The sequence below is a fragment of the Xiphophorus maculatus genome, chromosome 1, assembly GCF_002775205.1.
Source record: "Xiphophorus maculatus strain JP 163 A chromosome 1, X_maculatus-5.0-male, whole genome shotgun sequence".
NCBI lineage: Eukaryota > Metazoa > Chordata > Actinopteri > Cyprinodontiformes > Poeciliidae > Xiphophorus > Xiphophorus maculatus.
Genome location: NC_036443.1, coordinates 8708404 through 8727330, shown reverse-complemented (window position 1 = coordinate 8727330; position 18927 = coordinate 8708404). Strand labels below are relative to the sequence as shown.

The 18927-nt window shown below is 38.8% G+C and overlaps 1 protein-coding gene across 4 annotated transcripts in view; it reads left to right on the top strand.

The window, feature by feature from the left end:
* Positions 1-16392: 16392 nt before the first annotated feature.
* Positions 16393-18927, top strand: part of LOC102217009 (protein bassoon-like) — a 101815-nt gene continuing 99280 nt past the window's right edge. For all 4 annotated transcript variants that reach the window (XR_002754316.1, XR_002754315.1, XR_002754307.1 and 1 more), the window contains exon 1: positions 16393-16975. Coding sequence is in view for 1 of the 4 variants with exons in the window: in XM_023350974.1 (XP_023206742.1) it covers positions 16397-16975 (579 nt within the window). In the remaining 3 variants the exon portion in view is untranslated. The remainder of the gene's footprint in view (positions 16976-18927) is intronic.

Sequence of the window (18927 nt, the reverse complement as noted above, 5' to 3'; positions counted from 1 at the left end):
AAATTTCCTTTGGCAGGAATTTTTTTTTTATTGCTAGGAAATGTGTTGCTTCATATGTTGCCAGATGTTTTGGGTTATTAGAGCATCCGCCATCTGCTGCAAACACAAAGGATTTCACAATCTAACCGTCCACTTCATTACATGCAAGATGTTTGGTAAGAAGGCTAATCTGATCTCTGAGATTCATCTGATGCGGTTTTAATTAAACTGGGTCTTTGTATTGCAGGGGAAATTGTACTGTTTACTCAGGGTTCATCACAGGGGAGAGAGCGTGTGAATTATTCAGGCATAAGGAGCTCCTAATCTGAACCAATGAAACAGAGACAAATTTGTAAACTTATTTCTGCCTGTACAATTTCTCAAAAACATGTCTTTGACATACTTGGTCACTGAAAATAGGATTTCTAGAGCTTGTTACACCATTTTGTTAAAAATAAAATTGTTGACTTTCTTTTTGACCAATCTGTGCAATGTGCTGAAATAGTCAGGTGCAAGGAGTGGAAAGAAAATTAGAGAAAAACCTCCGAAAGCTCAACAAAAACGTGAGGCCTTGAGGAGCAACTGATCGAAACCCTTTTGCATAAAATTGTTTATCGCCTAAACTCAAAAGTAAAATGTTTTGTTTCAAAAAAATAAAGTGATTGTGAACGCATTTGACCAAAACGAGAGCAAGAGTCTGTTTCTAAAAAAAAAAAAAGAAAAAGAAAAGCTCCAATGTGTTCGATCAACAGACGGAGGCTCTCTTGTCTTCTCCCCGATCTCTATTAGGCAGCCACATAGCCTCCAAATACTGAACGTGGTCGGGTGGCTGCACCTGGAGATAAGATGGCAATAACTACAGCATCACACCCAGAACTGCATTACGTTTCAGCAAAGAAAAGATGCTGTCTCCTGGGTTATAAGTGAAGCCCAGTAATGGGCTGAGCAGATGTGATCCGGCTATCAGAACCAGGCTAAGGAGCGGAATATGCAGAATCACAGAGACGATACTTGCAGATAGCTGGATGAGTTTTTTTTTTGTTTTTAACTGAAGAAACAAAAAGACTGTAGAAACAAAAACATTATTCCTTGCTCTACAGGCAATTTACATCCCAAAAAGGAGGAAGTGAATTTAAAATCAAAAAGAGACGTATTTTTCTGAAACGCCTCCTTTCTGAAGCTGAGAAAAATGAACTTCAATCAGTAATTAAAACTCTTAAATAAGGGAAGATTACAGACATCAATATCAGCAAGCTGTCCCTCTCTTACAGGCTTAGAAACTAGAAAAAAAAACATTTAGCTGTGTGAGATTATTTCAGTGTGAGGTCAGTGGGTTGAATTGATGGAAAGTAGATTGACAAAGTTGGAAATGCTTAAAGAGGAACACTGATGAGAAAATCAAGAAACATTTTATAAAATTGTTGAAGGACAACAATTGTAACTTTGGCATCCTGCCTTATATGCAAACAGCAACAAGCCAACAAGGGAGGGATGTGCTTTCAAATGAAGAGCTCTCTGTGGCGTCACCTATTTAATGTGAAGCAGTTAAATAATGAAGAATTATCCTAACACAGAGGTACAGAGCGATGGGACTGCATCTGTTTTTCAACAGCCATCATTGTATTTTTGCATTATTGTAAAAATACAAAAACTAATTTAAGGTGACACAATCGCTCAGTTAAAACAGTGTAACGGAGTTAACCGATTTAAGATGGAAATACAATTGTCGGTACACGCAAGGTGGCTGACTGTGTTTGAAACGTCGCTGTTTCGTTTATTTCCAGGTTGAAACTTGGAGCAGCATTTAGCACAGAAAGTTGTCGATGGAGGAGCCTGTTGCCGTGTTTCTTAGAGAGCTGCGTCTCCTTCTAGAGGCTCAGCAGGGATTTGTAACAAACGCCGGCACAGTTTGGCCTGACCTCATGTCGTGAGCAGAGTACATTGTAATGCTTCAACCCGGTCACCCAATATTACAAGTTTGCACAATATTGTCAGGTTAGGGCATTCCTGTACCGCGGCATCAGTCTGCGGTCTACTGCAACGTGAAATAAAGTTGTCGAGGGCTAGGTCTTTTATTTGCAGACATATTCACAGGCCTTTATTTTTATTTTTTTCACATTTTGTCGCATTGCAACCACAAATCTGGGATGTATTTTACTGAAACTGTATGAGATAGATAGAAGAAAAGGAGAACATTTAAAAATGTTGTTGTAATCTGAAAAGTGTGGTGCACTGTTGTATGCAACCTATTTTACAATTGGTTCAGATGTGACAGTTCAATTAAAATTGACCTCTTTTGCCTTATCTGTGTGTCCTCTTTGGGCCGTTTTCCCCTCGGACTTCACCAAATACAACAGAGGTTAATACTCAAAGGCCACAAGAAAAACAATGTTGCATAAAAGTGGGCAAAAAATATATTAGTATTTATAAATTTTGTATAACAGAATATTAAAAGTTAAAGTTGCAGCACACTGAAGCAAAACATAAACTATTAGGCACTGTTTACACAAAGTAGCTTTTTAATTTTTTTTTTTTTTTTTTAAAGAAGTATTAAAAATGTCAGGTAATAGATGGGAGATTGCTTGAGTTTCTATGGTAACAGCCGCTGGTAATAGTTTTTCATAATTGGTTTCAGAATTTAGCATTAATACACAGGACACGATTGGAACCCCTTTTATCAAATTATGTATTATTACATTACTATGATTCACCCACGGTAATTATTCTGGTTTAAAAAGTAGCCCACCCAGTACCTCTCTGCAATGTCAACAAAAATCTCAGTGCAATTTATTTAGTTTTTGTTTAAAGATGCATTTTGTAAGTATTGCAAAATACATACAGTATATGTTTTTTTTTGTTTTGTTACATATTTCTTAAAACTGTCACCATGTCGTGTCAGTGTAATATGAGACAGACAAGCTGTGAAACAATTGTTCTGCTCCGCCTCCTCCCTGAGGTTGTGTATAGCTTGTACACACACCAAAATGCTTGCAGCTGTAATTAAACAAAGTGACTTTCTACAAAGTAATGACTCGCTGGTGCTAAGTTTGAAAATTTCATTGCAGAAAAGCAATATTTTAGATTGGTTTCAAAGGTTTTAAATTTATTTCATTTTATTCCTACTTCAGAAAAATACACTAGTTTGAGATGCTGTATCAGAGGAAATCACAATAACATACATTGAAGTTGTTGATGGAAAAAAATGACAAAAATGTGGACAGGTTAAATTATTTTGTGAGGCACTGCAGATTTTTTGTGTTTTTATTTTTCATGTCAGCGCTATTTTTCATGTATGCAATTGCTCATCTTTTGTGTTTGTTTCGTTCAACTTAGAATACAGTTCTTGAGCCTTTTTTGTGTGTGTGTGTGTGTGTGTTTCTCAGTGAATATGTTGCTGTGCTCTGCCACTTTCCCGCTTCTGCACCTGCAAGGGTCGTGCTGCGTTTCTCATTATGTTGTCACCACATGACAGCAAATGTATTGATACCGTAGCGGCGCTCGGCGTACGTGGATCCTCACACGCTCTCAGGGCGTTTCTACGTCGTAGTCCCATTAGCGTTATCGCCTTCCCACTGCAAAGTCTGATAAATGAATGGCTTTTCTTTCTCAATAACTTTGCACCTTTTCTCTATGTTTCCTTTTTTGAGCACTAAACTGATTTATTGTTCCGTCCTTTGGCCTTTACTCGGGTTTGTTCAAGGATGGGTGGTAGAAAAAAGAATGCAGAGAGAAAAGATCAGGATTCCACAGATTTCTATCTGTCTTCCTAAAACGGTTGGGTGTAATATCCAGGAACACATTCTCTTATTTATTTAAAACTGACACTTACCGTGTTTGCACCCTGTCAGGTCTAAATACCTATTAGAGACAATTTAAACAAACACAGGAAAGACAAAGAGAGTTAGATTCTTTTATACTCGCGAGGAGAGCAGACAGAGAGATGTTTCCAGTTACAAATCTCCACCTACTCTGGAAACACATCTCCCGCTCCCTCTATTTTATTGATCTTTAGGAACCTGCCACAAGGGGCGCTGCAACCCTATGGGGTGGGGTCAAAGCATTCATCACATGGTTGCAGCGCTAAATAACATTCACTTCTAGACACATGTTATCTATACTCTAAATCTTTCTTGCTCCAGGCCCGGTGTGAAACAAGACACATTGCATAGCTTCAAAGCAACGGCTTTGTATCACAAAGAAGCACAGAGCAGAGTTTATTGTCAGGCCTGTAAAACTCTGCTGGGAGCAATTAATACCTCTGTCTTGCAGGAAGTCCTGCAGGGCAACAGCTGCTGAGAGTAGCTGTCACCCCTATTTCCCAGGGCAGTCTCAGGATAGAATCAAAGTTATTTAACACACAGAAACATTATCTAAATGTAACTACAAGGCTACATGATACAACAAATATTTGATAATTACTAATAATACAATTTATCCAACACACCCCTACAACAGCAAGTATGACAGTTTCCTCTGAATAGCACAGCTTCATTTTCATTACGGTTTTAGCTCCTGCTTTCCTTTGGACTCAGCGGGAAGGGTCGGCACAGAGACACACTGAAATATAGTATTATTGTCACCAGCGTGAAGGTAAAAATAGGATCTTTGAAAGTCGGTCACATTGGATGATACGTCTGAAAGTGGCTTTTCAGCTGCTTTGAAAGAGCTACAGCTTAGTTTTGTACCAAATTTAGTTCGTTGTCGCCACTACAGGCATTTAAACTTGGCATTCAGTACAGACCAAAAGTTTGGATACACCTTCCTAATTCAATGGGTTTTCTTTATTTTCATGACTATTTATAAGGCAAGAAATCCCACTTATTAACCTGACAGGGCAGGTTGACCTATGAAGTGAAAACCATTTCAGGTGACGACCTCTTGAAGCTCATCAAGAAAATGCAGAGTGTGTGCAAAGCAGTAATCACAGCAAAAGGTTGCTACTTTGAAGAAACTAGAATATAAGGGGTATTTTCAGTTGTTTTACACTTTCTTGTTTAGTGCATATTTCCACATGTGTTATTCATAGTTTTGATGCCTTCAGTGTGAATCTACAATGTCAATAGTCATGAAAATAAAGGAAACTCATTGAATTAAAAGGTGTGTCCAAACTTTTGGTCTGTACTGTAAATGGTAAATGGACAAAACCTATATGGCACTTTATTAGCCATCCAAGCCACTCAAGGGTTTCAACAAACCATATTCACGTATGCAGAGACATCCGTACACCAACAACCAGAGCAGTTCGCAACTTGAAGCTAAATGCCTTGCCCAAGGGAGCATCTAACTCACTACTTTCTAACTGCAGGACGACTACTTATCCCGCTGAGCCAGAGTTGTCGATACAACACCCTTGCACAGATAACACATCAACCACAAGAGCTGATTTAAATGAAGAGCAACATTTCATCCTTGCACAAAGCATATTGTACTGTCTGAGTGAACACAGCAACATGTTGCTTTGGAAGCGTTTTGCCGCTTTGCCAAAGCAGCAAAACAAGCAACACTCCTTCACATTGAGCACAGCACCTCTGTGACTATAAAGGTCTCCTCCAGCAGTCCGCCCGCCTGCTCCTGATTCTGTTTGACGGTCCTGCATGACACGTAATGAGCGGCATAAAGGGAGGAGAGGAGGAGAGAGTTGGAGAGGGAGGTAAATCCAGCAGAACATATTGTGGCTCAGCAGTTCTGTTGTGTTGTGGCCCTGCCAAGGACAGGCTGCATTTCCTCGCCATCGCACTGCAACCTCATAAAAACCTTCTCGCTTTTATTGATTTTGTGTATTGAGAAGTGACAGAGTCCTCTGTGCGCCTGCTGATTTTTAAGACCCTCAAGCGTCTGCAATCAAAATCCAGGGCTGCGTTTCAGACTGACTGGTAAATCGAAATTAGACAGATTCTTACAGCAAGAAGTGTAAACAGTTGTACATTGTTGATGAGGATGGTTCTTACATTGCTGCTTAGTGTAAACAATCAAGTCATAAATTTTGTGTTTCATGGCACTGACATTAATGAAGAACAGCTTTTGATTAATTACTTCCCCCAGTACTAGCATGCATGCTTCCTGGACAGATTGCCAGTCCATCACAGGGCAACACTAAGACACACAACCACACACTGACATCTAATGGCAATTTAGGTAGACCAGTTCACCTAACAGTCGTGTTGTTGGACTGTGGGAAGAAGAGCACCCAGAGAAAACCCAGAGACGTACAAGGAGAACATGCAAACTCCGTGCATGGGATTCAAACCCAGAACTTTTCTTATTGCAAAGTAACAGTGCTGCGATACTGTTCGGCTGCACTCTGATAATTAAACGTTTAAATATATTCGTATATAAAAAACAACTTAAATCTTAAGAAAACTTGAATTTCATAATAAAGTGCGTCATTATTTTAAAAAAATGAACAACCACAGATTTGAGAAATGTGTCAATTGGCAGGTTCTGATGTAAATATCAGCATGTTGATCAGAGTGCATCAAGATAATGGGGATATTCTGTTTATCGCAGAATCTTTACTAGGCTGAGATTAAATTTTGAAATTGTTAAAAAATTTAAAAATAAATGAGAACGTTTCGAAACACTTTGTCTCAAGGTGTGAGACGTGTCGTCAGTGAGAACAAATAACAAGGGAAATGTGCATTTTGAGCTATTAGCGTCCTAATTAAAGGTCATAGCCGATCCTGAATTATTGATGGCTCATTTTAAAAGCCTACTGAGTTCTAAATTTAATTAACAAACATCTCGTTTAAAACTTCACCAGAGCCCACGCCTGCAGCGCAGAACGACGGGTCGGTTTCTACCAGCCTGACTTGTTACCATAACTGTGACATTTTTAGGGTTTTAACTGATGTAGGATCTTTACTCTTTTTATAAATGATTACGTGGAATCTCCTGTGCACAAAACCACACATCACAGATTGCAGTATTCATTTAGTAAGGACAAAGCAACAATTGAAAGCCCGTATATAGGAGCATAAAAGTCCAATGATGGTGTATTGGCTGGTGTATTGCATGTATTACATGTGTCCACACTTCATTACACTTGAATCAAACTGGGTCATCAACAATGCTTTGCAGAACTGGACGACCTGCTGAGCAGGCAATTTAACCATTTGGATCAGGTGTGTGGGAGCAGGCTGCATTTAGAACAGGGGTCTGCAGCTCCGGTCTTCAAGGGCCGGCGTCCTGCGGCTTTTATATGTGTCTCTGGTTCAGCACACCTGAATAAAATGGCTGAATTACCTCCTCAGTATGGAGTCAAGTTCTCCAGGGTCCTGCTAATGATCAGATTATTTGACTCAGGCATGTTGAAGTAGAGACACATCTAAAAGCCGTTTGTCCCTCGAGTCCCTGGAGCATCTAGAAGCTGCAGCATGATGACACCTCTGCTGCACACGTTGAAGGTAGGGTGTACGTTTTTAAACCCGTACTGAATCTGAAGGATAATAAGGTAAACCAAAATGGTTTTTTTTTACAAGCTTTTATCTCTTGGTGTCTCATAACAACAAAGCTTTGTGTTGTTTAAGATTGTTCTAAAAAAACAACAACAACAACAAAAAATGCAATCATGCATGCAGAAGCTAGCATATCTTTTGGAGTTTTTGTAAAGTTTTTTCTGAGGTTTCACACTCATTTTGGTTGCTTTTGGTGTGAAAGGGCTCGTTCAGTTCCATCTGATAAATCTGAGATGATTCATGTACAGGTTGTATTCGTCTCGGACTGCAAGGACTAAAGGGGATATTTTCTGATATATTTTACTGGCATGACAGTCTGTTGAGGTTTTTTTTTTTAAGCAAGTGCTACATCCACAATTTCTTCCAGATACCTCATGGAAACTTTGGACTGCCCAGACCTGCACTAAGCCACATTTCAAACAGGAGATGGAGTTAATGTGTGACCTCTTATGGCATTAGAAACATTTAGAATCATGTTCAAATTGCAATGATCAGCTATTAAAAAAAACCTATTTTCCATGATGGATTTCCACGCTGCTCAAATTTACACACTGATGCACCAAATGCAAGAGAGAAATCAGTAAAAAAAAAAAAAAAAAAAAAGATACCAGAAAAACAATGTGGGCCAAATCATATAAAAGATGTGTTAGAGTGGCAACAGCTTGTTTTGCTGTGTTTCGAGCAATTTATGTCAGTAAATAGAAATTGTTGCTACTAAGGTGTTCTCTATTTATAACCTTCTGCCCCACTTACTGGCCATTTGGAGCCTGAGAAGCACAAATTAATCCTTTTACTACACACACAGCATGAAATAGCCTGCTGCTGTGGCTGCTGCTGGTGGAGAGAAAAGGGCTGCTGGTTGAGGGAAATGATATTTGCAAACCAGGAAGGAGCAACTCACTGAAACATAAAAAAAATCACTGGATCTTACTAAGGGGTTAAAAATTAACCCTGAATTAAATTGTGGCAAGTGTTTTCTTAAAAAAACAACAACAACAAAAAAACATGCTTTCAGTTCATATAGCTTGTCAGTACACTGGTCAGTGACTTTTGCTGAGAATTAATAAAAGAAAGCAGTCCAATACTAACTTATTGCCATTCTCTGATGTGTGTGTCGTTTACCGCTCCAAATTCTTCTGCCATAAAATTAAAGAGAAAAATAGTTGTGAAAGTTTCTGTTCCTCTGATTCTTACTGTTTCACAAATACGTGTTTTAATGGATAAAGTTTGGTTAAATTTGATTAACCATAGTTCAGCTTGTTTGAGTCCATATTGAATCAAACTTTTGGTATTTTCCCACCCAATCCTATATTTATTTGTCTGGTGGAATTATTTTCTGCTCTTCCGATTTGCTTATTTACACACAGCACAAAACGGGCTTTGTTTGGGTCGAGTCTGTTTTAATGAGAGTAATTATGAAGCGAGTTTTATTTAGGGCTAAACAAGCCGCTCTGTAAACAACGGAGAGGGAGGACAAAAACTAAGCGAGGATGGAGAAAGAACAACGCAACAGCTTTTAGACGTGTAATGAATGAATGAATGAATGAATGAATGAATGAATGAACGAGAGCCAGTAGAAGTCATGTAATCTGTGCCTCTGTCTTTTGTTTGTTTACAGTGGTTAAAATGATTAAAATTGATCACTTAAACCTATTAATTTTTTGCTGAATGTATTCATTAACTCACTGAAAGAGCAGAGAAAAGCATAATTTGCTTGTCTAATAATCATAAGACAAGCAAATCAAAGTTTGCTTGTCTTTAAATCACAAGACTATCAAACCTTGTGTGAATTTATTTATTCTTAAATACCTAAAAAATGATTTACTCAAATTTCTATTCTAATCCTGCCTCATGTTGACACCCATATGCATTTGTCTAATTAATTTCCCCTTATGTATCAGACTCCTCACAATGATTTCGATTAAAGAAATGAATTATGTAAAGTTTGTGAGAAGTTATGTAAAATTAGACGTAAAGTGCACGTTGCAGCGACTGTAATTTCTAAAAGAAGTACTTGTCATACTTTTGTTTTTTTTTCCTGTCTTCTCAAAATCAAACAAATGTATAAAAATGTCTCGTAGCAAATCAACACATCTGAGGCTCCCAGCTGTTATAAACTAAATGTAGATGTTTGAAGTGCCACATAAATGTTACACATGTTATACAGGCATCAGGTTATCAAAGAGTCCTGAGACTTTGGCTGTGCCACAGCATTTTCTTCTTTTTTATTGATTTACTTTAAGAACAACAGCAATATGTGATAATTAAAGTATCTTTACATGACATATTCTAATCACATGATCAACAATAACTAATCCATGATGTAAAGGTCATAGGAGAAATGTGTTGTTCATCGTTCATGCCTCATTTGGGATATGTACTGTGCTACTTTCATGATATCTGATGCTAACCTTGCACAGATGTGTTTTTTTTTTTTTTTTTGCTGTAAAGACCAAAAAGCTGAGTTATTCCCTCTTTTATTCTTTTTGCACACCTAAAATGTGAATGGAACGGGGGTTTTCTCCTCTTCAGGTCAAAATATTCCATGAGGTAAAAATGCATCTCTGTAAACATGAGTCATAACATCACAACAAATGAAACAAAAAAAAAAATTATAAACCAACCATGGCTTCTTCTCAACACGCTTTATCATGACTCTCCCTGTGTGTGTGCTGCAATGCATCATCTGATAAACAGCACCATAGCTTTCTTTTTTTGTGTTTTTTTGCTTTTCATACCCACAAATAACTACGTAACTGGAATTGATCTCTTTGCTACAGACCAGTTACTTGGGAGAGCATCAAGTCTTTATATATTCTGGGACAAGTTAATGAGTATAAACACTAGAAATCCACACTGGTGTGCTGCTGAAACTGATTATGAATGCATAGCAAACAGAAAAAGCTAGATGGACAAAAACATGGTCAATTTTCATGTGTATATATCTACAAACGTTTGAGGAGGGGAGGTTATTTCTATTGACACTGGTTTCAAAGTGTGCATCAGTCCGTCAAGCATCCTGTTGAATGTCCTAAACCTTTTGTTCTTCTCATCTCAGCCTCAACTTCATCATGTGTTTTCTGTTTAAGCAATTCACCGCCTGCTTCTGTTTGGCAGAATCAGCCTGTTTTCGTTCGTTTCAGAGTCAAACAGAAAGAGCAGTCGTACAGCGACTCCAAGACTGTTGCCCATTTAACCAGCAGGCTCTGCAGTTGAAATAGGTTTTTCTTTTTTCACCAGACACTTTAGGTGTAGTGCTGCTACTTAACCCCTACAGAGCTGTAGTTGCCCTCTTAGTTGTAAGTGAACCAACGAGTTTATAACTCAGTGGGATGCTCATTCAGTTGGCCGGTCAGTTACTCGATACGCTGAATAATTTGTCTCCAAACAACCTTCTTCAGGCTGGACAACAGCCTCTTTGTGGGCTTGTTAACTAGCAGGTTTTATAACACTCATTCAGCCAATGATCATTCTCAGAGTGAGGCCTATTGATTCAAGCTTAGTTATCCAATTTATGCCCCAGTTTCCACCTTTTTTGCATGTGTTACTTACAGTCTGTCAGAGGTTGTGCAACCTGTGTGAACAGGGTTTACTCGATTTTAAACACCAAGGAGAGGAACAGGCACCTGTGTGCTTGTGTGTGTTTGGTTGAAAAGGAGCAATCTATTGCACACTGCTGGTGGTGAGAGCGTCTCCAACTACTGTGAGATTGTCCTCGAGGAGGGACATCGAGACATGTGTAAGTGTTGCTGTCATCTTATCACATTTATTTGTGAAAAAAAGAGAACGCTTCTCACAGTTCTCTTTGAATTCACATCTTTGTGCACCCACAGTTCGTCTGTTTTCTGACCACCATTTATGTAAGTTTTATTGAAATTAGGGCATTCTTGGCCATTTCGGTTTAAGCGTCGAGCAGACAAAAGTCAACAAAATCTTTCTTTGAGCATGATCATATTGTAAACGGTTTTTTAAAAAAAGGTTTAGAACATAATTAGGAATCCCCGATTTGATCAACAATATAGCAACGGACCAAAAAACAGTTTCACAAGCCGTGCAATAAATAAATAAATAAATAGATGATTGCTGAAAAAAACCTTTTGAACCTTATTCAATGAATTAGCATCAGTCTTTTTGTAATTTGAATAAAGCCAGGGTGGTGTATATATGCCACAAATATTGGTTGATCCTATTGGCTGTCTTTTACTTGCCACCTAGTGGTTTTGATGTGAACTACATTACCTTAATGAAGGAGGAAGTGGCAGCAGACCATGTGGTTTCTAGCTGACAACATTTGGAAATTGTTTGAATCTGAGGTATGTTGAGTAGAGGATTTCTACTTTTCTAGTGTCTCCTGCTATTAGAATAGACAACATAAAGGAACAATTATAAAAAATTATTTGTAATTTTTGGTTTTGCAGCGTTAGCGGTCATGCAATGTAAATGAGAATGACCTTTTCAACTCCCAACCCCAAGCAAAGTGACAGAAGTCCTGATACAGTGTATGTTTGTCTGTCTACTAAAGTGAGCCAATCAGAGACTCTCCAGGACATAACTGATAAAAAAAAACAAAAACATTGCCTGTTCAAAAACACATTTTGGCACCAATAAAATAAGCTGCAGAGTGAACAAAATAAATATTTGTTTTATTCCTCATGTGCCTAATGCAGCTAATTAGCATGCAAGTGATCAAGCTTCTTTCTTTAGGCTTTGCATGACTTCAAAAATGCAAATAAGTTCTAATATATATTTTCAGGGGTTAGGAATCGGCTGCACTTCTTGCTGACAGTGCCACTGCCGCAGCTCCAGACATTATGCCAACAAAGAAAATTTAATTTCAAAATTTTGAGTGGCTAGGCTGTTCTTTTGGGACTGAAATAATAGCAGTATTACTCAGATGACTCAAAGAAACTGTTAAATATAACCAGACAAACAGAACAGTGTCTAAAAATATGGCTGTCAGAATTTTGAAGCCCCCTACAATAGTGTTACATTCCGTGTTACACTAACATGTCATTTTTTTTCTTTCTTTGTTAAACATAAACTGTTGATGCAGATGAATTAGAGACCAAACTGACAGCTTGACTGGAGTACCAGTTTAACGCTGCCACCTGAGAAGTCTATTGCCATTGCAATACCCAACAATTGTCTTCTATATTATGTGCAATACACTTAGTCAACATGTATGTACTCATAAGTTTGTGTTCATCCAGTCTCTGTCTTCCTTTCTGCGTGTATACCCAGTAGACATAGCGCCCAAAGGAACTGCAATTAGCAGGTTGAGCCTTTGCTGTGAGTCATCTGACAGAGTACTACGGAGGAGAAAAGAGCATCGACTGCCAAGTCCATCAGTTGTTTGGTCGAGGAATAGACAGAAACGGCCCTACTTGGGGACTTTATTCATATTTTCCTACAGATTGCAAAGTTGTTGATGTAAAGAGATCTGAAAATGAGGACTGTGGGTCACCAGGGATGTGAATCAGAAAAAAAGCAAGAGAAACAACAGGGAGAGTGGTACCGGGACTTTCAGTGAGGTAAGACCTTCCTGTGAGCTTCTGCAGTCGAGTGGAGAGACATAATTAGATTTTCTACAGCTAACAATTAAAATTTGTTTAGTGAAAGTGGATAAAAGGAAAAATATCTGCTATCTAAGCTACGTCAAGCCTAGCAATGATGGTAGTTAGCTTGTAACTCATTACTGTAAAAGCCCTTCCCTCTTCGTGCACTTTTTTTGTTTATTTGTTTTTTTGCTACCCAAAGCTAATGACTGCTGTGTCACCCATGGCTGCAACATCTGGATTTACAACTGCTTTTAGCTGTAGCTACAATCCAGTAGCTTGCCATCATCAGCGTGTGAATGAACCCTTTGAAATTTCAATAGGAGATAAAAAGGGCTTTAGAAATAAAATTGATTATTATTATATTTCTCAGTGTGACTTGCTAGTGGCCCAAAACCTTAGAAATTATTATGACTGACAGATTATCCCTACTGACAGATTTTAATGATTTTGTTTCTCTTTTTGTTCTTGAAACATATGATATATTTTAGCTTAATTCCTGCATCCAGACATGCTCTATTTTAATAGTTTTGTTTCTGTCGTGGAAAAAATACTATTTCCAAGCACTGTTCAGGTAAAATCACTCAATCAGGTTTATTCATATATTGCGCACAATACAGAGAGCTTGTAGGACCATCAGTAATGAAACCGGTCTGGATGAAAAGCTCTGTCAGGCAGAGACAACACATGAGTTTTATACCAAGGATAAAGAATTAGCAACAAGGGGTGAGACAGTCTGGTTCTGATGCAGCTGTAGAAAAAACTTCCAACCTTCTACATGTAACCCAAATAGTTGTTTTGGTGAGAGTTCACAAGCATTTCATACACATTACCAGCAGATGTGACCTTAATGTAATTTTTCCATCACAGTTTCAATTTTTTTTTTTCTTGAAACATAAGATATATTTTAGCTTAATTCCTGCATCCAGACTTGCTCTACTTTAATAGTTTTGCATGTGTACAACTCAGAGTAATCAGGGTGTTGATGTTGAGTTTGGAGTTTGAGTCCAAATAATGTTAATCACAGTTAATTGATGACAAGGAAGACATTCAGATTTTGACTCAGAGCCATGTTGGTTTGGATTATTTCTTCTTAAATGAACTAATCCTTTCAAAACTAGATCTTGTGTTTACTCGGGTTATCTTTGTGTTTAAAAAAAAAAAAGAAATACTACAACATGCAGCCAAAGTTACTTTTTTCCTGAAAACCCATCAGCCCTCCAAAATCTTTACGGGCCTCATAAGATTTCTGAGAAGCAGTCCTTTTATTTTATTTTTTCTTCATGAAGTAGAAATATAATTTTCCTTCTGGGTGAGCTAAACAATTTTTACTGTGTGTGCGTGCAACTTAGACACCGGGTGAATATTCACGCTGGTGTGACGGGAGAGAAGAGGAGAAAAGGACAGCAAAATAATGGGAGGTGAGGTGGAGAGAAAGGAGGGAGGGGAAGAGGCAGATGGAAATAAATGGGCCGTACAAAAGCAATTCTGTCAACAGCCCTGAGTGGGAAGAAATGCAGGCAGAGGAGGAATGGGAGAGGAGGAGAAAATAGATGTTTGGTTTGGGCACACCAATAACCTAAATAGACTTGTTCTGCTGCAAGTAGAGCAGTGGAATAAGGAACTTACCCATCTTGGAGGAGAAAGACCTGGAAAATCCCAGTTAAGCCAGTTTCCTATGGAAGCAGCTTTGTGTCAAACAAGACAACTGTTTTGTTTTTTGTTTCATTCGACTGTTTTACTGTTAGTTTAACCACTAGTTTGAACTTTGAAATACTTTAAAGCATCAGTCAGGTAAATGTTTTTAACACAACTAAAAAAACAAAAAAACAAAAGGGAAAATTTTTACATTTAAATGATTAATAATCCAGATCTACAAATACATATTTTTTGCCTCGTGTTTTTAAAAAAGTACTTTAATTCTTGTAAGCGTGACATCTTCTAAAAGAAGTGTTGTGAGAAAAAAGGCACGGGGGTGAGTAAATGTTCACTCTTCTTTTAGGAGTGGAAATGAAAATGTCAAGAGTGAAAAAAATTACGCTAAAGAAACAAAAAGCAGTTGAACAAGGCCGGTATTAGTGCCAAGAGAAAAGAAAGTAAAGAGAACATAAAAATAGTAGAAAGTCAGAAATGGGGAAAAAGAGACGGACATTTTACAGGGACAGAATTTGATGTTAAATAGATATTGGGAGAAGGAGGAGAAAGATTTCAAGTTTTTAGTGTTAACTGAAACATCTCTTAGCCCTGACTGCTGGAAATACGATACATTCCTAATCAAAGAAGATCTTGTTTTTCTGTGCGTGCATCCGGAGTTATCATTACAATGGCAGTGAGTCTGTTGCTTTTGTCATAGAGACATAAAGCCTGGTAAAAACCGTCTGGTCTCTTGGCTGTTGAGAAATGATTGCTTCCTGGTGGCATGGACTGTGTTGAGGTTTTAAATTTTACCCAGTCGCTAACGTTTGCCCATGACGTATGTAAGGCGCCAGTTTGACGCTGTGAAGCTTACCGGAAATTGCCTGTGTTATAAACAAACATCTCCCTCTGTGAAGATAGAAGAGCCGATCTGAAGTGTGGCTTTAGATCGGCCACGCTATTTGGAACAAGGACTGAACGGCTTCTTTCACTTCCTCCTCTGCCATTGCTGAAGCCGCAGGCAGACCACAATTCTGAAACAGCTCAGAAAATTTACGTTGTCGTTCACAACTTCTTATTCTGTTTGCTGATTGGCCGTGTCAGAAATTGAGCAGTGAGACTCAGACAAGGGGAAGAAGCCCAGAATGTGCTGGAAGTAAAAACTATTTTCAAGTGGAATTGCACAGGAAGGCAATGGCCACTGCCCTCAAACTCTACCCACAGCAGAGTGACCCTACTTTTTAGCATTCACAATTAAATCTTATATCTTATTATAAGTGTGCATTTTTTATATCCACATGTGTATTTAATGGTAATTCAAATACATACCAAAAAAAAAATAAAGAAAAACTTGGCTTGGAGTAAAAGTTGCAATATTGGTTGATGCTTTAAATCTTTGCTTTTGGTGGGGAAAATAGATTCTTCTTTCATTACCAGATAACTACTAAATACGTTTGAGATTTGTAGATGTAAAGTGTCACGTGTAAGAAAACATAAGGATGTAAATACTTCTAAAAGGCACTGCAACATCATTAGATGTGACTTTAGAGAATTTACCCAGATTTTAAGGCTATCTTTTAAGCATGAATTGTCTTTTGCTTCGTCTCTTTCAGAGGTCCAACAGGCCCGATGGGTAGTCCAAAGCCAGGAATGCAACAAGGTGGACATGGCGGAGGAGGGATGGGAGGAGGTATGGGTGGGATGGGTGGAGGAGGAATGGGAGGTGGAGGGATGAGTGGGATGGGAGGAGGAATTGGGGGAATGGGAGGAGGAATGGGAGCAGGCATGGTAGGAGGAGGTATGGGGGGGATGGGAGGAGGTATGGGAGGAGGAGTAGGAGGTGGAATGGGAGGAGTAGGTGGAGGAGGTTTGGGGGGAATGGGCAGTGGTGGAGGAATAGGGTCCAGAGCTGGAGAGCCATATCGTCTGGCTGCTCATGACAGCCCAACCTCCCCTCGACACATGCAGTCCAGCCAAGGGTCGGGCATGGGGCAGGTCTCAGGATCCGGCCATGGGGTGGGTCACACTGCAACTGGCTCCAGTATGGCAGGCCACGGTGGCCAAAGTCCCGGTCAGCATGCCTCCCGCCGAAACCTCCAAGTCGACTTCAGTGGCTCAGGTGGTTCTCGGACGGGCCGGTCTCCTTCAGTGTCTCCTGACCGTGGCGTGACTCCCACCTCGCCCTACTCCCTGCCGCAGATCGCACCCATGCCAAGCAGCAAACTGTGCCCAGTGTGCACCACCACAGAGCTGTCCAATCCACCGGCTGTACCCAACTACAACACCTGCACCCAGTGCAAGTCCACCGTGTGCAATCAGTGTGGATTCAACCCCAACCCCCACCTTACTGAGGTAGGTCACATTAGACAAGGCTATGCATGCGGGACAGGGTTCATCTGTGAGTGTAGATCTGTTTTATTTTCTTTCTACCACCATTTTTTGATCATTTACGACAAAACTGAATCTACTAAGCAAGCCTGAGCAGAAGTTTATGATTCACCCGTTAAGGAAAAGATGAAAACAATCGATGATTGAGAAATGCTAACATGAGACAGGCTGGATAAACACTGCTTTGCTTTGCCGACTTCGTTTGCTGTGCCAGCAATCTAGTTTTTACTCTAACGTGCCTTAATTGAAGTAAGTGAATGAACTGAATGAATCAGTAAAGTGTAAAATAAAAAAACACAAATTAGCAAAAAAAGGGAAGGATGAAAGCCCCTTCGTGTGCATTTGTGCCAGTGCAAGGCCTCAGCAAGTACTACTAATTGCATGCTAAAACTTCGTCAGATTCTCCATCAACGTGGCGAGGCGATAGGTTCAGGTTATGATAGTGTGTCGGTGTGAAAACACTGCAGTACTCTGCCTTAAAACGACAAGAAAAAAATTTAAATTGAAATTGAAGTAGTAAGAAAATACTAACAGATTTTTTAAATGTGAAAAATAGGCAAATCTGACAGAGCAATGAATTTATGCAAAGACACAACGGTCAAAATGATTTTGTGTCTTTTACTTAACTGTGGACATTGCAAATAAACAAAGAACAAGCATGTTGTGGCATTCACATGATTGGCTATTGGAAATCTGTCCTTGGCAACTGGCAACTTGGCAATGCTAACTGTGCTAAATTCTCTAATTGCTTATATGAGATGCTACAGTGATTTCAGAATGTCCATAACTGTCTTTGTTTTAAAATGTTTGTAAAATCCTCTTTTTCGGTGATGCTTCTCTCACACTGTGTGACATTGCCTCTTCTTGCAATATTCATAATGCAACGCTCACTGGCAAAAAGGCTGGCAGAAGCATTTACATTTTTCTTTTTTTTATTTTACTGTTTGATGTATTTCATTCCAGATTAAACAAATAAGTCTGAAAAGGAACAACAAATACCCAACTGAGGTGCAGAATTATGGACTTTAGGATCAACATGAGAATTTCCAGACAGTTGGAATGTATGACACTTTGGTTTTATGATGTTAAGTGACCTTTGTCAACTGTGTTAATCTAAAAATTTGTAACAATATGAATGTTAAGGAATCATTTATTAGATCGCTGGTGTTTACTGTTCTTCAAAAAAAGCATATGAGCATGTAGCATGTACATTCACAGCTATCTTGGTTACATTTATTTTCTTGCAGCTTAAAATACAGATTGAAGCAACATTAGAAATGCATTCCTAATTGTTGCTAAAGGTTTTGTGTGTGACTACATATCCCTAAAAGGAAACATTTCCTTTAAAAAATAGCTCATTTTAGACGTTGGGAGCTCATTAATCTCTATTTCTGTTCACGTTAGGCATCCTTTTCCTTCCTGAAGTGCAAAAGTAGCAAACATTTTATTTCATGCTCCAGGTGTGCTGCGAGTTGAAGATGTCAGTTTAGCAATTTAGGAGGAATAAACCAGGGATGCTGCAGCAGAACCGATGAATATGGATGAGGGATACTGAATCACCCACATGCCAAGCATTTGCCAGTCATTTTCTAAACGTTATTCACACCTTGAAAAAGAACAGCTGGGAAAGTGGCTAAAAAAGCATTACTCAGAAGGTTTATGTGTGCATACAGAGCGTTGAATTCTTTGGAAGTGGGTTGCGCGTTATCACCGTATTCTGTTAGAATTAAATCACAAAGGGTCTCTATTGTTCAGCTTTTCAAAGCTGTAGAAAACTTTGAGGCAAAGGCTGTCTATGTAAAGTAACATGGCTTGCTGTGTGTAATAGGACTGAGTCTATTCTCACTTGTTGATTTTGTGGGATTTGATTGTTTACAGTTATCAGAATATAATGTTAAATTGCAAAAGCTAAAACA